At 42.7% G+C, this 22,695-nt stretch overlaps 1 protein-coding gene across 1 annotated transcript in view; it reads right to left on the reverse strand.

Moving 5' to 3' along the window:
• The window catches only part of vps13b (vacuolar protein sorting 13 homolog B), a gene marked incomplete at its 3' end in the record, with an annotated part of 144,926 nt that overhangs the window by 42,947 nt on the left and 79,284 nt on the right, over positions 1–22,695 (reverse strand). Inside the window, 6 exon segments of the mRNA XM_079445862.1 lie at positions 7,030–7,173; positions 7,829–7,955; positions 19,537–19,654; positions 19,734–19,964; positions 19,967–20,075; positions 22,522–22,645. Of these exon segments, the coding sequence (XP_079301988.1) occupies positions 7,030–7,173; positions 7,829–7,955; positions 19,537–19,654; positions 19,734–19,964; positions 19,967–20,075; positions 22,522–22,645 (853 nt within the window).

The raw sequence follows: 22,695 nt of genomic DNA on the forward strand, positions 1-22,695 counted from the left end.
AATTTGTCTGAAAGAAGAAAGTCATATACAGCTAGGATGGCTTGAGGGTGGGTAAATCATGGGGTAATTTTCATTTTTGGGTGAATTAGACCTTTAACAAGCTCAAAATATCTGAGGATCTGCAGTGGGCGGGGCTAAAGAGGTGGGCTTCACTGGATGGTATGGCATGTGAATAAGACGTGGCCACTCACTCACTCACTCACACACACACACACACACACACACACACACGCTGCATGGCTGATGGAGGGTCAGATCCAGTTCAGAAGCTGTTCCATCTCATGAGAAACCTCATGTGCTCAGAGCTCAGCGCCAAAGAATATTCTCCTCAAATCTCAGACTCCCTTTGAAGAAACCAAAATCACTTAAAACGAGCGCCATAAAGTGCAGCGGCCTCATTCTGCTTCCTGTGAAGTCGCATTCGCTCAGAGACGTGATGGCCGCCTGTGCATCAAAGCCCCGAGACCCCAAACACACGACGACTGTTCTGCAGCTCAACCACAACAAAGACGCCGATGGGTCGCGACCCCATGCAGTGGCGTAACAGAGGGACACGTCTCATCGGGTTAATTCTCCTGCGTAACACACATTGCAGGAGCGAGCGGACATCAGAGACCCTTTACAAACGTGGGAGAGAAAGTAGAAAAACGCTTTCTCTGCCGCTCGGTTCTGCTTGCGCAGGTTCAGCAAACAGACACGCGGATCTGAGAGACCTGCAGCGAGGCCGGTGAGTCACTGTTGCCGGTTCTGCTGGCAAAAACACGGGGAATCCAACAACATTGTGAAAATGAGAAAAACAAGAGTGAAAACAGAGTCCACAGCGCTCCAGGGGTCAGACGGTGACCTGTGGGGTCACGTTAATTGTGCAGCCCTATGTGAACTGAACCAACACTGAACTGACTGAATCTGAATGATGATACAATTTTAGAGCAGTTTTACTGCAGAATCTGAACTGAAACAAAGTTGAGTTTCCGTTAGTGTTTTTGGCGGCCTGTTTTAGTCTAGTCTTTGTGTGAAGCTGTCATTTTAGTTTTTATTAGTTTTAGTCACGTTCATACTCTTTTTAGTCTAGTCTAGTTTTAGTCGACGAAAACTGATGACATTTTAGTCTAGTTTTCATCAATGAAAATTGTATTTTAGTCTCTTTTTAGTAATAAAATTCTATTTAACCCAGTCAATATAGTATAAGTATCTAGTAGTATAGACAAAACCAAAATTTTCTTTTAGCCAAACCCATTTCAAACAAGGTTATCTTATTAAATTATTGTTACCTTACAGACTCAAGAATACATCCATTCCAGACACGGAAGACGCTCTGATTTGAATTTACAACATTTATTTTACCAACCAAACATGTTAGAAGTACACACACATCTCCCAAAGACGAACCCTGGCTGGCCGGCCATCGGTCCCTTTCTCTGTGTCAGACTTAACTTTCTTTGTTGTCGTCTTCTAAATAATGCCGCGAGTGGGGCTAGAGGAAGTGACGTCGCCGGCGTCTGCGCAGTGCGACCTGAAGCGAGACACCGGAAACAGAAATACTGCAAAATAATAATAATAACGCGACTAAATGAGACGAAATAACGTTATAACATTTCGTTTCGTCTCGTTTTAGTCAACGAAAATTAAGAGACATTTTAGCATAGTTTTTATTTTGTAAACCACATTTAGTCTTGTTTTTATTCGTCAACAATATTGCATTATATATTTAATTATCGTCATCGTCACATGACCAGCATTTACGTTTCGTCTCGTTTTCGTCACGTGATAAAGGTTCGTTGACGACGATATTTAGTCATAATTTTCGTTGACGAAAGCAACACTAGTTTTCCGTCATTGATTCTGCTATTTTCATGTTTATCACTGGGAAGCTCATTCGACACGGTCTACTGTATAAAGTACTGTAGAAATAAAGGTGAAAGTCACTCACACTTTCATCTACTGACAGAACAATTCAGATTTAACATCAGGCCAACACACGTCAGATTCACAATCATTTCAGCGTGTTGAATGTTTTTGCTAAATAAAATAAAAAATCATATGAATCACTGTAAGCTCATTAAACATTCATACACCATATTAATAAAGACATGCTGTTATCATCATTTACTAGCCCTTATTTTGATCCAAATCTGCACAACTTTGAGAAGAAACACATTTAGTGTCACTGATATCAAACCTGTTTGACATTTGAGAGCTACGTGACTGATTTTGGGTTCATTTTTCACATAAAACTAGAGTTATACAGTGTAGATAGTGTGTCTGACTCCACTGTAGGGAAAAGAGCAGCATGAACATTCTGCTGAACATCTGCTTTTGTCAGTCACACGGAGAGTCAATGATTTATTCACTTCGTTTTATCAGAAAACCCAGACCATGAGGCCATGATCACCATCACTGGCGATCGGTTCCAGCGATGTGACTTCAGAGCGCAGCGTCCCTCAACCAGCTAAACTTCAAACATTAGGTCATGATGTTGCTCTTTAACCCCAGCGACGCTTTGCTTTGGTTACACACCAACAAGAAACAGCGACGTGAGGAGCCCGGGGTGAGCGAGAGGTGAAGGCAGAGTGGCTCTCTGAGACCGCAGCGCTCTCAGACTCTGGGGGGCGATGAGGAAACCGCAGGCAGACGCTGGAGTTATTCACCGCCTGCTGAAGCATAAAGCCGCTGGCAGCCACCATGTTTACAGCAAGACCGACCGGACACACGGACCAAACCGTTTCATTTCATCTCCATCAGAGCTGCGGCTCGCCCCAAATGTGACTTCAGCGAAAACACCAAACAACAAAACACTGCGCTACTATAGAAACACATTCCCATCAGCACCAGAACAACGACACAGATCATGCGCCTGAGCTGCTTTTGGAGGAATTCTGTGCATGTAAACATGGCCAAGTAAACATTTTCCATTGCTGAAATAAAAATAAAACCTAACATGACAAAACTGAAAACAAACTAAAATACATTTTCATGACTGCAAAACGTTAAACAATTTAAAATGATGGCAGCTAGGATGAAACTTGGCAGCCCTAAAACACTAAAACAAAACCCAAATAAACTAAAACTAGAAAAGATTAATACAAACTACAACTAAACTAAAACTTTGATAGAGTGAATGCTAACAAAAACTAAAACTTGAAAAGAAAAAAAGAAATGAACATTACATGCACATTTATGCATTTGGCAGAGGTTTTTTCCTAAGGTGCAGATTCAGCAGTTCATGCGTTCTCTGGGAATAGATCCCATGCTGCCTCTGCTGTCATGCTCATGCTGTTTAAGCTACACAAATGTTAAAGGGCTCATGACATTGATGACATGGATTTTTTATTTTAATGAAATAAAAGGTTCAGGTTTACTTATAATGTTAATAAAGTTTTTTGCACAGAAAAAAAAATGCATGGAAAAATGATTTTCTAGCCTCCTGAGCCTCTGTGTCTAAAACGACCTGTTTTAAGGGGCGGGTCCTTTAAGGCTTGTCAGTATCAGCCGCTGTTATGATTGGCTAACATCACTGCATAGGAAACACTATCAACGCCCTCACTATTGTGAGTGTTTTGACAACATGATCAAAATAAAACGGTCATTTCCAGACAAAGCATTATGAAATCATGTACTTCTGGTTTGTGCTGCAGCTGCAGTCAGATCTAGAACCGCTTCATCTTTCAACAAACTCTCCATGACTCTGTGCCTCGATTACAAAACAACATGCTCAGACACGATCCGGGACGCTATTAAAAATAAACCATCACTTGCTCCTTACGTTGGGATCCTTCTGATATCTGTACAACGAGCTGTTTAAACCAAACACGTCAAAGCGAACGATCTTTCACTGCATTTGTCCTGATGACAGACTCATATCTGTGTACTGTACCCAGTGCAGACAAGACAGCGCAGTGATTGGGATTTAGATTAGCTTCTGACTCGACACGACACTCGCATTCAGCGTGATCAAGTGTTAACCGTTAGAGACTGAACGCCAGTGGGCGGGGCCTATGGTGAGAAGACGACTAGTGGTCGAGGTCTTGCTCCGGAGGCGTGTTTATGCAAATGTGTGTGCCCAGCTGACGTCACCTTGTCCCTAAACGAGCCGTTTTCTGAGGGTTATTACAAACGCTTTTTTATTGATGATGACACCATTTTAAATTATAAAACTTGCATGATGTATTAAGCATACCAAGACCTCTTCTGTGTCAAAATATCAAAGGAAATTCGTTTTTTCCATGTCATCACCCCTTTAAGAAAATTAAATAAAATATTAACAATACAAAATATAGTAAAATGTATAAATTATTTTGCTACATGGGCCAGAACGTAGAGCACTCTTATTGGTAGCTAAAAGCATCATCCAACTAGCCAAATATTAAGTAAAGAAGAAAATAAGCAGAGAAGGTTTAGGACGTTGGTTCCTGATTACACAACTATCCACAGCTCTGAATCAGGAGCCACTCGCCCCTCACCTGTTATTTTAAACGTGTGATCATGCTTATACAGGTGGAAGACGTGTTTTCTCTCCTCAGCCCAGCCTAACCAAGCAGCGCTCGGAGCGGGTTCGAGTTAACACGCGTTACCCTTCTGTAACCGTGACCTCGTGACCTGTCTGCCCTCGGGCACCTGAGCTGAAACCAGAGCCGCAGGTCAGACGCCCGGCCTCACTGCCCATATTTGTTTCTCTTCTATGTAATTCTGCGACTGATGATTTTATCTGGGGTTTCACGCCAATTCTGACAAAGCGTTATGAGCGAAGGCCTCAGCTGCTACTGATCTCAAATAGATCGTGTTTCGGAGGTGAATTGGGGAATGTGCCACGCCGCTGGTCTCGGGCACAGCACTGAACTCAGAGCGCTGAACTGTTTTGACTGGCTGTCAATTATCAGTTGATTCTGGTACGAGAGGTCAGCGAGCACCGAGAGAAAAAAGAACGATTCAGTTTCATAACATAGTCTGGAAGGCTAAAAACACCAACCCTGAGAGCGAACAAATATTTGAGATTAGCCGCAGCGACATCCTACTTAGCAGATGTTTAGCAGCCAAACGCGGGCGTTATTTCTGTTCAGAACCGCGAGCGGGAGAAAGAAAACACACGTGACCTTCCCGGCGCTTGTAAGTGAGAGGTGTCCCACAACCAGCTCACAGGTCAGACACGCAAAACTACGTATTACAGAAAGTTTCTTGTCTTAGGTCTTAACTTACGATATTTTTCGCAAATTCGTATTACAGAAGCAAATCTTAACTTGATTTGGGATTCTGTATCTTACAAAATCGTATCTTATCTCTAGTTAGGAAATCTTAAATTGCATCAAGTTCTACATCCACTCTCAGGTCTGTTGCCAAGCAACCAACACTGGAGCTGCTGATGAGGTAAACAATGGATAAACAAAACCCGCGAGCTTTTAATTTCAGTGCCACGGAAACTGAAACTTTGACAAGTTTGGTAGAAAAGGCAAAGCCGACACTATTTGGTAAGTCTTCACCTTCGCTCACTAACGAAGAGAAAGACAGGGAGAGGGCTAGAGTAGCAGAAAATTAACCGTACAGCTGAGTCTGTGAAGAAAAAATAGTTGGACAGTGCTATTTTAGTCAGGACAGCTGTGGGGTTCCTAAAGTTAAGACAGTTTTTAGGATTTTCTATCAAGTTAGGAGGTTTCTGTAATACCCCTTTCCTATCTGTAGTTCAGATAAGATAAGCACTTAGGAAATGCTGTTCTGTAATAGCTTTTGTCCTAAATGTGGTCCTAACTGAAATGACCATGCTTACCAAACACATAAAATAAGATTTTAAAGCTAGGATCTTTCTGTAATAGGCCCCTGAACCCCAGAGAAGCGATCTGAGTGCCAGCGACCTGTGAGAGAACCAGCGGCGTCCCTGAGGAACCTCTGCGCTTCAGCAATCAAAACAACTCACGGGCCAGACATTCTCATTCCAAACAAGCCATCACATCATTACACTCGACTGAGCTCTGAGGAAGAGCGACAGGGATCTTCTGCTCTTCCTCATGGCCTACTCCTCTTCCTCAGGTTTGTTTCTGAGCTTCCTCAGTCGTCTGTGTCTCATAAACTGATGTGTTATTATTCATGCAGCTGCTATAAACATGTTAACAGTGTAACAGCAGGACAGAGGAAGAGCTTTTCTGCAGAGTGTGTCCACTGGAGGGTGCTCCGGCATGACTTACACGCTTCACACTGGGCTGTGAAATATCATGTCCTGAACCCAGGTGAACTCTGGGTAGTGACGCTCTGGGTCTGCAGGGGAGGCAGAGATGATTCAGCCCAACATCACTCCCACAATCAGATCCAGATGCATCTCACCTCCACACAAACCCACGGCCGCCGCGAGACACACACGAGACACACGAGAAACGAGACGCAGAGCGTTTCCCAGGCGCAACACCGATGTGTGTGTGTTTGAGTGCTAGCATGTCAACGGCACTCTGCCATCAGACGCTCTTAGCTGCACATCAGACAGAGAGAGACAGACATGCAGAGAGAGAAAGAGAGAGAGAGAGAGAGACAGGCGCTCTCCTCCATCCTCACACAGGCCGCTGCCGTAAATATTTTTACGCGCCGTTCCATTAGAGTGTGTTTGAGAGGCTTTTATTAAGGCGCCGCGCACCTCCCCTCTGTAAACACTAGAGCATGATGGGAAGAGGAGAGACCAAACACACAGCACATACAGACACACACACACCAGACAGACAGACAGACTCACTCTCACACACACACACTTGACAGAGAGACAGATAGTGAGTGTGTATCAGGGTCTGATGGTCTCATCACACCTGTCGATCTGTTTTGTTTTTTTTGATTCCTCATATTGTTATTTTGTTTTTTAAGCTGTTAGACGACTTGAGAATACTTTTGTCTTTAGTAGACGATAGACAAATGTATTGAACAAAGCAGTGTGTGTGTGTGTGCATTGTGTATATGTGTGTGTGTATTTGTGTGTGTGTGTGTGAGTGAGTGAGTGTGTGTGTGTGTGTGTGTGAGAGTGAGTGTGTGTGATGTGTGTATTTGTGTGTGTGTCCGTACGTCCGCTGCGGTGTCGTCTGCACTCGTTAGCATCACGTTGGCCTGCAGGAGCTGCTGCAGTAACTGCACCTGGTCTGCGCTCAGAAACAGATCCAGGCTGGACGTCACGTTCATCTCCAGACTGTGACCGCACACCACCACTTCCTGCAGACAGACACACGGCTGTCATTGATTCACTTTATTTTGCGCTTTTTAAATTTTACAACTTTAACAGACGTACAGCTGATCATCAAATACAGGACACGGACAGAGAGAATCATGGGAGTTCTTTAACTGAGATCTGATTGGATGAGCCACATTTAAAGCTGCCAATAAACAGACACCTGTGGCACACACTGGATATTAAAGCTGCTAACGCTAACCCTGACAACCGTAAACATTACTGCATGAGTTAAAGATGTGTCCGATTAAAGCGTTTGGTGAAAAGCTCTTCCACTAACGGAACGTGTTTAGATCTTCATTCACTATAACCGTCCTGACGCTCTAAACCTGCATGTCAGATGGTCTCTGGACGGCTTTTCTGTCCAGGTTTGTGTAAAGTGAAACCAGTGGCTGTTTGTTTAGTGATTTTCAGTATTTAAGGTCAAGCATGGAGCTGACGTCAAAACCTCACCGAAGCAAACAAACACACGGCTAAAGCATTACTGTGCAAAAACCGAGAAACTGTTTGTCTCGCTTGAGCAGCGGCTTCAGCTTCTCCAGCAGCTCCAACTTCCCAAAACACTCCTTCCTGAACACACACGCTTTCATCTGACAGAAGACAGAGCATCACTGAAACATCACACACACACACACGTACCTCGGCTGGGCCATGATTCGCTGACAGAGGCTTCCGGTAAATTACAGCTGGGGCTGCTGTGATGCGCACAGAGAAATCTGTGATGATCGAAGACAGGATCACTCGCTTCACCTGCTGCCGACGGATGCTGCAAACACACACACACACACACACACACACACACACACACACAGAGAGAGAGTCAATCTCACAGATCTGAAAACATCATCAAACCTTCAGCAATATCTCATAAACAAAGCCACAGTGGATCATGTCCTACACTGAATAAACTCACAACATGAATCAACATCATTAATGGTGTTTATCAGAACAGAAATATAAACAAATGAAGCTGAAGTAGAACTGAACTGATGCACAGCAGCTCACTGACGCGCCTCTCAGTCCAGGAGAAACCAGTGCAGCTGCAGACAACAGAGACGCCACAAGACGCCTCAACACACACACACATGTAGCGCTTTTCCACTGCATGGTACAGCATGGTATGGTTCAGTACAGCTCACTTTTGGAGGGTTTTCCACTGGGTACAGTACCTGGTACCTGGTACTTTTTTTAGTATCACCTCGGCCGAGGTTCCAAGCGAGTCGTACCATTACCAAAACATGACATGTAAACTCTGCTGATCACTGATTAGCCGGAGAATATCGTCACTGAACTTTCGGCATGAGACACAACAGACCCGCTAGATTTAAATCAGCACAGCCAGCGAAAGATAGAACGCAACTGTTTTGATTGAGCGCACCTTTTTTAACCAACCAAAATATGGCTGTAATGTTGTCTGTTGAGGAAGTACAGACTGTCCTCTCGTTGATAGCTGAGGAGCGGATCCAGCGAGAGCGTGATGGAGCGACGCGGAATTAAAACTTTTTTCAGGAGTCACAGCAGTAGAGGTGGCGCAACTATAACGACACATGAATAATCCCGCCCACTCTAAAGCGATACTAAACTGCAGTGGAAACACAAACCGAGCCGAACCGAGCCGTGTCGTGCCGTTCTGAACCGTGTCAAGCCGAGTAGTACCATGCAGTGGAAAAGCGCCAATAGATACACACAAACACAATTCAACTCATTCTCTAGAAGAGGAAGAATTGTATAAACTTGTTAAATCATCTAAACCAACAACATGTATGTTAGACCCTATTCCATCTAAGCTCCTAAAAGAGGTCCTTCCAGAAGTCATAGATCCTCTTTTGGCTATTATTAATTCATCACTGTCATTAGGATATGCTCCAAAAACGTTCAAATTGGCTGTTATTAAGCCTCTCATTAAAAAAACTTGACCCCAAAGATCTAGTTAATTACAGACCGATCTCAAATATCCCTTTTCTGTCAAAGATACTAGAAAAGGTAGTATCCTCACAATTATATTCCTTCTTAGAGAAAAATGGTATCTGTGAGGAATTCCAGTCAGGATTTAGACTGTATCATAGTACTGAGACTGCTCTCATTAGAGTTACAAATGACCTGCTTCTATCATCTGATTGTGGTTGTATCTCTTTATTAGTTCTACTGGATCTTAGCGCTGCGTTCGACACTATCGACCACAACATTCTTTTAAATAGACTAGAACACTTTATTGGCATTAGTGAAAGTGCATTAGCATGGTTCAAATCATACTTATCTGAACGCCATCAGTTCGTAACAGTGAATGAAGAGGTATCATATCAATCACAAGTGCAGTACGGAGTACCTCAAGGCTCAGTACTAGGGCCGTTACTTTTCACGCTTTACATGTTACCCTTGGAAAATATCATCAGGAAACACGGTTTTAGCTTTCACTGTTATGCTGATGATACTCAGCTCTATATTTATTTGTGGCCCGGTGAAACATACCAATTTTAAAAACTAATGGAATGCATAGTCAATATAAAAACCTGGATGACGAGTAATTTCTTACTGCTAAATTCCGAAAAAATTAATTGTTGAAACAAATTAATTATCAGACCTAAAACCTCTGCATGTAATAACCTAGAACACTATCTAACACGTGACGGCTGCTCTGTCAATTCTTCTTCATCAGTTAGGAACCTAGGTGTGCTGTTTGATAGCAATCTTTCCTTTGAAAGCCACATTTTTTTAATATTTGTAAAACTGCATTTTTCCATCTCAAAAATATAATCTAAATTACAACCTTTGCTCTCAATGTTAAATGCAGAAACGTTAATTCATGCATTCATGACCTCAAGGCTAGATTATTGTAATGCTTTATTGGGTGGCTGTTCTGCATGCTTAATAAACAAAATGCAGCAGCTAGAGTTCTTACTAGAACCAGGAAGTATGACCATATTAGCCCGGTTCTGTCAACAATGCACTGGCTCCCTACTAAACATTGTATTGATTTTAAAATCTTACTAATTACTTATAAAGCCCTGAATGTTTTAGCACCTCAGTATTTGAGTGAGCTCTTATTACTAGAGGTGTGAATCTACACTGGTCTCACAGTTCGGTTCGATTACGATTATCATGTCATCAATTTGGTTCAATTCAATATCGCGATACATTGATGATGCACTGTATCCTCAATTTTAAATTTTATTTCACATGTATATAATTTTGTCAATAAATACAAGCAGTCAGATATATGAACTGAACCTTTAATTTTACCTGCTAAAAGAAAACACGCTTCTTGAATGTATCATTTTGGGCTGAGCTGGGTCCACATTGGCACTGACAGGCGTTAACAGCTCATGGTGAAAATGGCTGATGTGTTTTCTCAAGTTAGTGGAATTACCCCCTGTATATTTTATTTGTGCGTGATATGATTTACACACAGTGTGTGTCTTCTCCAGGTTGTGCTAACCAGGTTGTGCATAAAAGCCAAAATGTGCCCAGATGTTGGCTTTTAAAGTAGTTGGAGCATTTTTAATTACTCGCACTTAGGTCTCGTCTCCCTCTGCTATTGTATGCTACCGCAACAAAGCACGTATGCGACAAATGATGTCAGAAAAGCGCCAGTACGTTATAATCGGTTATGGTCTATTAGTGAGCCGATAACAATTCGTCCTCGTCTGCATCGTAATGCACCGTAGAAACGATTAATTTCAACACCCCTACTTACTGCATTATAGTCCTCCACGTCCAAAATCAACTGCGGGCAGGAGATCTTTTTCCTATTTAGCGCCCAAACTCTGGGACAATCTACCTAACACTGTTCAGGAAGCAGAAACACTCTGTCTGTTTAAATCTAGATTAAAGACCCATCTCTTTAACCTGGCTTACACATAATACACTAATACGCTTCTATTATTCAGATCCGTTAAAGGATTGTTAGGCTGCATTAATTAGGTCAACCGGAACCGGGAACACTCCCAATAACACCGGATGTACTTGTTACATCGTAAGAAGAATGGCATCTAAGCTAATATTAGTCTGTTTCTATCTTATTCCGAGGTCTCCGTATCCACCCAGATCCAGACGGTATCCAGATCAGATGGTGGATCAGCTCCTAGAGATGACCTCTACAGCAGGACACCTAGATGAGCCCCAGAGACTGATCCCCAGTGAAGACCCTGTCTCCAAGACGGCCATCGGGACAAGACCACAGGAACCAGATGAGTCCTCTACACAATCTGACTTTGCTGCAGCCTAGATTTAAACTGCTGGTTCTGTCTGGTCAGAGGAGAACTGGCCGCCCGGCTGAGTCTGGTTTCTCCCAAGGTTTTTTCTCCATTCTGTCACCGATGGAGTTTGCTTCCTTGCCGTTGTCGCCTCTGGCTTGCTTAGTTGGGGACACTTCATTTCCAGCGATATCATCGACTTGATTGCACAGATACTATTTAAACTGAACTGAGCTGGACGATGACATCACTGAATTCAATGATGAACTGCCTTTAACTGAAAATTTTGTGTTTACTATTATCCTTCTGCATTATCGAGACACTATTTTCCAATTTAATACTGTAAAGCTGCTTTGACACAATCTGTATTGTTAAAAGCGCTATATAAATAAAGGTGACTTGACACACACAGACATACACACTCACACACACGCACACACACACACACACACACACACACACTTACACACTCTCTCTCACACACACACACACACACACACACAGACACAGCTCCCACGCTCCCACTCCCACACATGAACTCCGATCGGATCTCTGGAACATTTGTGGGCAGTAAAACAAACACGCGGCGCTTTATAAGGTGCCACATCTGCTACTATTAAAACAATCAAACAGCAACGCTCTGATATTTATGGTGGGCAGTGGATTAGACAGCGGGAACTCTGGGATTACTGCCGGCACACGATTGGAGCGTATCCGCTGAAGATCCTGTTACCTGAACAGGTGTCAAGAGAGATCACATGACCTCTGCTGTAACCCACCCATACAGCAGAGACCTCCGCAGCTAAGGCTCACGACTAGCAGACCATATTCTACTTCCTGTCAGTGGATCATGTGATCTTGGGCTGGTCTGCTGCTCATACGGTGTTCTTCTTCATCGTCCAGAGATGACTCTGGTACAGTACAGGACCAAAGGGAGACACTGGCTCTAAAGTGCTTAAAGTGCTCTATTTTCACGCACTAATTTTGTACTTAATATACTAAAAATTATTCTTTAGTGCTTCTTAGATAAACCTAAGATCATCTAAGTGTACTCAACTGAACTGTGCTATTTTGGGAAACCATGAATATGAACTAAAATGCTCTTTCAACATACTATCTCTGTATTTAGAAAATTTATTTAGTTACCACTTGTAGAACACTTGAACCAATCTTTTATACACTAGTACACTCAAGTGTACTACAAGTGGTTACTAAATACATTTAGAATACAAAGATAGATTTAAATATAGAGATAGTATGCTAAAAGAGCATTTTAGTTCATATTCATGGTGTTCCAAAATAGCACAGTTGAGTACACTTAGATGATCTTAAGTTTATCTAAAGACGTACTAAAGAATTATTTTTAGTATATTAAGTACAAAATTAGTGCGTGAAAATAGAGCACTTTAAGTACATTATCAAAGTGTACCTTTTTTAACCTGGGTGAAGCAGGACAGTAACACACACACACACACACACTGTGTAATATAGTAGCTGATGTCTTTCTCTGATGAGGGACACACACACGCTCTTACACACATTACTGTCATATCTCTCACCAGACACACTGAATGTGGGGAATCAGATCCTGCGTGTGTGTGTGTGTGTGTGTGTGTGATGTTGTGATGTGTTTATTTGCACTGGCCCACTGCGCTACCGCTTTAAACACGGCCCCCAGATGTGCTGAGCGCCGGAGGAGATCTGATGTTTCTCACCAGTGTTCATAAACATCTTCACTGAGACACACTCACATCAACACTGATCGCTGTTTCCATGGTGACAGCGATCGATCACATTCACAGTATCACAGGAGCTCAAGCTGAACACCAGACGAGATCACAAACCACACCATCAACTATCAACACACACACACACACACACACACGCACCCTCACACACACTCTCTCTCACACACTCTCTCTCTCACGCACACTCACACACGTTTGTTTTTGTGAAAAGTGGGTTCATCTCATAGGCGTAATGGTTTTTATACTGTACACACTATATGTGCTATTGCTCTACACTAACCCTACACCTAAACTTAGCCCTCACAGGAGACTTTGTGCATTTCTACTTTCCCCCAAAAACCTCCCTCTGTATGATTTATAAGTGTTTTGAAAAGTGGGGACATGGGGCAATGTCCTGAAAAGTCACCTTCAGCTTGTAATACCTGTCATACCTGTCATACCTGTAAAAATGTGCGCACACTCACACATACACACTCATGCACGTACACACTCACACGTACACACTCACACATACACACTCATGCACGTACACACTCACACGTACACACTCACACATACACACTCATGCACGTACACACTCACACACTCACACATACACACTCATGCACGTACACACTCACACGTACACACTCACACATACACACTCATGCACGTACACACTCACACATACACACTCACACATACACACTCATGCACGTACACACTCACACGTACACACTCACACATACACACTCACACATACACACTCATGCACGTACACACTCACACGTACACACTCACACATACACACTCATGCACGTACACACTCACACGTACACACTCACACATACACACTCATGCACGTACACACTCACACGTACACACTCACACATACACACTCATGCACGTACACACTCACACGTACACACTCACACATACACACTCACACATACACACTCACACATACACACTCATGCACGTACACTCTCACACGTACACACTCACACATACACACTCACACATACACACTCATGCACGTACACACTCACACGTACACACTCACACATACACACTCATGCACGTACACACTCACACGTACACACTCACACATACACACTCATGCACGTACACACTCACACGTACACACTCACACATACACACTCATGCACGTACACACTCACACGTACACACTCACACATACACACTCATGCACGTACACACTCACACGTACACACTCACACATACACACTCATGCACGTACACACTCACACGTACACACTCACACATACACACTCATGCACGTACACACACAGTCACGTCTGCTGCATGAGTGCTGTATTATCATGAAAATGATCATTCTGTCATTTACTCATTCCAATCCTGTATGACTATCTTTCTTCTGATATTTTGACTTTCGTTACATGGACACACACACACAAAAAAAAAAAAACATTTAGACGTTTCTCAAAATCTCTTCTTTCATGTTCCACAGAGGAGAGTCAGTCACACAGGTCTGGAGGACACGAGCGAGACAAAGACAGAAGGATGATTTCTGGCTAAAAACAGGCTTCATTATCGTTATGCTAAATATAATTTCTCATTGTGTTTCCATGAGATCCAGCAGCTGTCTGTGTGTTTCTCACGCCGCGTCCAGTGACATCACGACTCGTGGTCGCCGCTAAATGGCCCTGTGCTCTGAGAATTCTGGGTAACAGCACCGCGAGATTTACTGCCACAGTCAAATTCGATTGCATTTAATTTAAGCTAAAATGAGTGTAATTAGTGGCGATGAGGAGGAAATGAAAGGCTCGATGGTGAGCTGAGCGTGTTCGGGTGTGACGCGCAGCCCTTCCTGCAGGCCAAACACACGCCACACGCCTGTTCTCCATTAGCCTGATAAGACTTTAATATCCTCATACACACATCATCATCATCACAGCCTCCTGAGAGCCGTAACTCGCCGCACGTCGACAGCAGGACAGGCTTCCCGTGAGCGCGCTGTGGGAACTCACCGTGTTTGAACTCGCATTTCAACATCTTAATTGCTCTGGTCATTTATCTCCCGCCGAGTTTATATGTCACAAACAGCCTGTAAACACACGACGACACCAGCCATGTGCTCAGCAGAGAGAGGCGGATCGCTATCTGACTGAACACTGAGGCAGACGCTGACCTTTGACCTGCGGTGTGAATCATGTTCAGATGAGCAGTGAGACTCCAGACGTGACCCAAACGCTCTGCGCACAAGAGACTCGGCTCACTACTGATCTGAACAGCTGCTGTTAAACTGATCAGTATGCGGTTACATTTGTCTGTGTATATTAATATACTGTTATTGCTGTTGTGTTGTCCTTCATGTCATTTGTTCAGCTCAGTTTTCTGTTTTTGAAGTTTCTGCTCTCAGAGGACGTTACACAACATATTTCACTGATATCCAGGAAAACAAACAGACATTATGACTCTTCAGTAATACGTATTAAAACTTTCAGATGCATTTATCTGTCTGTTATATAACACAAATTAATCTATAGTGATTAGGTCTCATCTTCATAGTTTGTTGTAATATTTGGAGGTTTAGAAAGAATTAAGAAAGAAACACTTTACAAAGAAACAGACTTTCATAAAAAATTTTAAAAAACGATGACAAAGAAAGTACAGACAGATCAGCATAAACGTATTAATCTTAACAAGAAAGACGCTTTTCCACCGTCGGGCCAGAAAGGCTTCACTATAACCTCTCCAGAACAACGTCACGCAACCCCAGCACTTCACCAACAACGAGAAATAAATAATAAATACTCATCAGAAATAAATCACTGCAACTAGCGCATCACAAAACAAATGGCGATCATGTTTGTTTGCATTTTTAGTTGTTTACTTAAATTACATGCATTCTTTTTTTTATCTTTTCATTTGACATTATTGACGCTACTTTGCTATTCTGATATTGTGCAGTTGCTTTGACACCATTTACATCGTTACAAGCGCTATATAAATACAGGTGACTTGACTTTAGATTTCAATCCAAAAGCATCAATGGTTTACCAGTTTTACAATAATACGTTTTATATTGATCATAATTCATTAATTTGTCAAGATTGAAAATTAGTCACACGGAAATAAAGTGGTATTTATCATTATTACACAAAAGAAAGAGGGCGCACATACTTATTCAGTCGCATTTAGAAAGAATGATTGTTTCTATAATTTTCCATCAAAAATACAACCTGAGTACCATCCTGAACAAACACTAGGATTATATATTCTATGACATATTAGGGCTGTGCGATACATCTCATCTGCGATAATATCATAATTGTTGTTTCAACGATGTACGATTTGACATTACCCAGTATTCTGCAAAAACCAAACCAAACACCCCTACACAGCACACGCTTACATCACGATGAAGTCTAGACTTGTGTGTATTTAGTGTGTTCTTTCACTGCATGATTCATGTATTAAAATACATTTAGAATGATCACAACATTCAAGACAGGGGCAGAACATTTATATATTTATACCACTTCATAAAGTTAATCAATTTCACATGAAGAGTGACGTTTTTCTCCAAAATTACCATGATTACAAATGTGATATTAATTTTTTTACACCAGTTCAATAAACAAGAAGTTAATTAAGAGACACTATATTGCTTTTGTTTTTGCTCTATTTCAACAACAAAATTCCTTTTCAGCTGTTTGTGTCTCTGAGCAACATGATGGTGATTCGTTCCTGAATGAATCAACCGTTTAAATGATTCGGTTCAATCGCAATGATTCACTTATTAACAGTGACTTGCTGCCACCTAGCTTTTAATTTCACATTTAAAGTATTTATTCAACGTTTTATGATTAATATCAAAACATTATTCATGCATTTGTAATTGCAGATCAAATACATTCATGTCCTGCATTAAACAGAGTAAATGCATCTAAACGCCTCTTCAGATCCAGCTTCTGTGTTTCCTCTGCAGTGCAAAGATGAATTTTGTTGATAATGAATTAATTTGCTTGTTAACAGCCCAGATGTCTTATTATTCTAATTCACTGATTAAATGTAAGAATTTGACTCCAAAGATAAGGGACACTTTTAGTAAAAAAATGGCTTAATAAAAGTAAAAATGCCCATAAAATGTAAAAATCAGTTTAAACTTATTGGGAAAGGTTAATTTCTATCGGTGTGAACTGAACACCACAGAATATGAAGAATATCAGAAACTTCAGGAGTCAGCTGTCCACGGCAGTCCTTAAGATACCAGCACAATAACACACTCAGCTAAATCTAATATCGTTATAAACATCTAATTATCGTTATCGATAAAATCCCAGAAAATATTGAGATTTTTTTTTAAATATTGCACACCACAATGATATACATGTAGCTAAATATGAACATCAGACAGTCAGGCATAAAGAGACGAGACTTACTGACAGATAAAATATGTTACTAAATAAAGCAGTGATTGTAATAACCTATATGATTTGTCTGATTTCTTCAAGCGGTCGTGTATAACGTTACCATGTTTATTATGGTAATAGCTAGCGTAGTCTTTTGTATCGCTTATCAATATTTCTGCCTTGTATGGTGATCATACTCCACACTGGATCTCATACACTTGCTGCTGTCTGAAAGTGAGTTTTGAGCTAAAATAATTTTGAAAATCTTTAATGCTGGTGAAATGGTCCACGGCGCAGACACTCACCAGACGCAGAGTAACTCCGCATTAGTTCATAACCACACCTCAAGCCCGCGGTTTCCAGCGGGTCAATAATCCCTGGCCATTGGCCCCGAGGAAGCACAGACGAAATACTTCAGCAGACGCTCTATGCGCTTTCCTCTTGATGCACGATATTATCGGACTGATATCGGAATCAGCCGATAATGGTATTAAATGTAAATATCGCCATTGGCCCTTTATGAAACATTATGCTGATATGTCTTGCCGATAAGAGGAATACTCACATAATTAACTCACATGTGCTCAGGCTGTGCTAGTGATTAGATCACGTCAGCAGTGTGGCTCATTCTTGAAGCAAAGTTTTGCCTGAATCAGATTAGACTGACTGTTTTGGATCTACATTTAATCTGTGAAAGCAGTACTGGATGCCTTCAGTGTGTGATAGAGTCAACAGTAATAGCCTCCCCCGGTCCTAATGCCCGCTCAGTAAAGAGTTTTAATCCGTAGGGGGCGCTGTTGGCCTACTTCTAATTAAATTAAAAGTAAAATAGCCTACACAAATAACATTTAGACTGTGTTTCTGATTAAATAAAGCAGTAACTGATGTCCTAAAATAATGAGTATGTTTTGATTTACTGGTCAGAAGCTATTGCTTACATGAAAAAAAATCACAAACATGACACTTGTAAATTAAATGTTATATATACTGATTTATTCATTAATGTGTAATATGTTTTAATTTTTAAACAAATCATGAGCTCTAAAAGATTTTCAGAATTTTTAAAACTCTTTTGTTTTAGACCATCTACAGATGTTAAATCTTAAAATAAAATGTTACGGGTAACACTGCATCTTTCTGGGGGAAAAATGAAGCGATTGATATATCGTTTATTTATAGTTATTTTCAAATGAAACCAAAATGAAAAATATTTTGCTTATAATTTCTGCACAGGACAGACTTAGGAAATATATCGGTATCTGTATCGGCATTGGCCAAAATGAGTTGAAAATATCAGCATATCGGATATCAGCAAAAATCCAATACCATGCATTCTTAATGAATATTCTAGAATTCAAAAGATAATTAGTTCTGTTAATGAAGATTTTCCTCTGAATGAAACGGAATCAGGATCGAACACATCACGAGAGGAACAACAGCAAAACACACGGGAGGTGTTAGAGTGTGTGTGAGTGTGTATTTCTGAGAGAGAGAGAGAGAGAGAGAGTGTGAATGGAAGTCTTGTGGTTGTGATTCTCACAGTGGGAGCGTCTCAGAATAGCATCAGAGAGACCACAACTATTCTCACACACACACACACACACATTAGTGACATCAGTCTCAGCACAACTTCACAAGATTTCAATGAACTGCTTAATGAACACCAGCCTGTGGAAAAACACCAGACATACACAGACAGACAGACAGACAGATACACACACGCTCTCACACACTCTCTCACACACACACACACACTCTCTCTCACACACACACACACACACTCACTCTCACACACACACTCACTCTCTCTCTCACACACACTCACTCTCACACACACACTCACTCTCTCTCACACACACACACACACTCACTCTCACACACACACTCACTCTCTCTCACACACACACACTCACTCTCTCACACACACACACACACACACTCACTCTCTCTCTCACACACACTCACTCTCACACACACACTCACTCTCTCTCACACACACACACTCACTCACTCACTCACTCACTCACTCATAGATGTCTTTGCATAGGACGGAGCGCGGCAGTGGATTATCGGCCTGAGGAGCGATGCTGACCGATCCGATCTTCAGCACAACCGTGTCTTCCTTCCTGTGCTTGAGCTGTGAATCTGAACACAAACACACACAGATCATCACCCTCCTCCTCCTCCTCAGTGTGTAAGTGCTGCAGTGAGGGTGTGTGCTCACGTGTGCTGCTCTGAGTGTCCTGCAGGGGGCAGAAGACGCGGATCACGCTGGTGTTGAGGTAGACAAGCGGCAGGCTGCTGGAGGACAGCGAGTGTGCTCTCATGGGCTGCTCTCGGATCGGGGGGCGCAGGTGCGGTGGCGGAGGACACACCTGGAAGACGCGCGCCACCGTGGCCAGCAGAGGGCAGGACAGCACCAGGTCGAAGGGCTGCGCCGTTAGCAGGATCCGGCCCGACGAGGAACGTGCAGCTTGTGCCGCACGTTCCTCGTCACGGCCTGCGTGTACGTCAGCGACAGGAACCCGTGCTGCTGGTGAGACACCTCCAGAGCCTTTGCCGCCATCTATCAAAGGTCAGAGGTCAGGCTTGAGCGACCGGCGCACAATCACACAAACTCAAAGCAGCAGGAAAACAGCCGTGTAATCAAACACGCTTGTGATCGGACAGAGACGCCACTGCAGCAGGCGTCAGTAGCGACTTTAAGCAACAGCTGCGAATGGAATGCTACGATGATCGGAGGTAAGCTGTTATACCGCCGTAGCAGAGAACGTAAAAATCACTAAGCAACCGTAAACAAAACGGCGCCACACGGTATTCAGTCATTTACTGAAGTATTATGAGGAGGATGTTTAAGGAATACTTACATTGTTTGCTTCACATCATCTCTAGTCTCAGTCGTACCTGAGATGCGGTTACTAACAGCAGACGTATCTTTGTACAAACGGAAAATTTTTTTAAATTTAATTTTGAAACATATCAACAGATTAAATAAAAGACTAATGATAGAATCGCATACTGATGTAATTACAATGGTATATACCATAAAACGTTTACCAACCTAATCTGTCACGGAGCTGTTCTCCCGTAGTAGACGACTACAGTAGCAGTTAAAGTCAATATGACGTTGGAATGCTGTTGCCGTTCCATCAGTGGCTGTTGCTTAAAGTCCCTAGTAACGTCACGACTGCAGCCGCTGCCAGCAACGCTCGCTTCAGCTGATTATATAAACGCAGCAAACGTCATTCATCTGCGTGTTTCGTAGCAGCGTTTCTGGAGTTCATGAGTCGAGAGCTGCGTCTCATTTCGAAGGCTGCGCCCTCCGGAGGTCGCATGTGTCAGCTGCATGTGCCATCGCTATTATCTCATTTAAGAACAGTAATCATTATCAAACTGACTGTTATTTCGTAAATTCCTGTAATTTCATTCTTAGTTTGTAATGCAGTATTTACTTTCCTTAAATGAGACAACCTTGATGATGTATGTGGCAAACTATTTTTTTTGTTTGTTTGTTTTAATTAAAGGGGTCATGAACTGCTCTGTTTTTTATTTTGTACTGTTCTCTGAGGTCCACTTTTAATTTTATTAAGATTTTCACAACAAAAAAATAATTTAGAAATAATAGGCTATTTTCTGTCCTGTTTTGAACCCCTCATCAGAACGCTCTGTTTGAATAGCTGCGGAGGATTGTAGACTCTGAAGTAAACGCCCACTGCTGTGATTGGCTAATAGCTGTGTATGATTGACAGCATACATTCCTTACAGATGGACGCTGCTGTGATTTAGGTCATAACTCAATACATATTAAACAATCTGTACTAATAAACAAAGCAATAGTGAAGTGAAGTGAAGTGAAGTGACATTCAGCCAAGTATGGTGACCCATACTCGGAATTCGTGCTCTGCATTTAACCCATCCAACGTGCACACACACACACACACAGCAGTGAACACACACACACACAGCAGTGAACACACACACACACACACACACACACAGCAGTGAACACACACACACACAGCAGTGAACACACACACACACACACAGCAGTGAACACACACACACACACCGTGAACACACACCCGGAGCAGTGGGCATTTATGCTGCAGCGCCCGGCGAGCAGTTGGGGGTTCGGTGCCTTGCTCAAGGGCACCTCAGTCGTGGTATTGAGGGTGGAGAGAGCGCTGGACATTCACTCCCCCCACCTACAATCCCTGCCGGCCGGAGACTCGAACCCACAACCTTTGGATCGCGAGTCCGACTCTCTAACCATTAGGCCACGACTTCCCCCCAAATAGTGACCACATAATAAAAACAGTTACTCACACTTTGTTGCAACATTATTGTCGGATCCAATATAGTCGCACAGCATCGGCTTTAATCTTTCTGAAAATCCTGCGTCAAATTGTGCCTTGTTTGTAAATGAATCTGCGGTAAAATGAAGTGAGCAAAGGAGCTCTTACTGGCGTGGTCTGGATCTTCATTAAAAATAAAGTTCATCCACTCTTTCATCCACTCTATCAAGCAACGATGTAGAATCAGTGGACGGGGCTAAACAAGCAGCAACGTAGAATCGGTGGGCGGGGCTAAACAAGAAGCGCCGTAGAATTGGTGGGCGGGGCTAAACAAGCAGCAACGTAGAATCGGTGGGCGGGGCTAAACAAGAAGCGCCGTAGAATCGGTGGGCGGGGCTAAACAAGCAGCAACGTAGAATCGGTGGGCGTGGCTAAACAAGCAGCAACGTAGAATCGGTGGGCGTGGCTAAACAAGCAGCAACGTAGAATCGGTGGGCGGGACTAAACAAGCAGCGACGTGGAATCGGTGGGCGGAGCTAAATGCCCTGAACAGCGGCTTTACTCAGAATACTCGATCGACATCCAGAGCCGTTAGAACTGCTCTGATTGGCTATGAGCTGCACTAATGAATGTGGATGAAGCACAGTGTTGCTGGCAGCCGGAGTCTGAGATCTGCAGAAGCAGCGTTTGTGTGCAAACAGAGGCAGTGGCTCTTACAGGTGGAAAGAAGCTGAAATGGCTGTAAGGCTCCTGCTTGCTGAGCGGCTGCAGCAGAACCGTGCGTCTGTTCAGCTTTTCAGTGCAATAGAGGACGACCCCACCACACGGACTCTCTTCAGCACTGCACACACACCAGAGGACAACACAAACACAGAGGTGAAAGGTCAGTTA

The sequence above is a fragment of the Barbus barbus genome (assembly GCF_936440315.1).
Source record: "Barbus barbus genome assembly, chromosome: 21".
Classification (NCBI taxonomy): domain Eukaryota; kingdom Metazoa; phylum Chordata; class Actinopteri; order Cypriniformes; family Cyprinidae; genus Barbus; species Barbus barbus.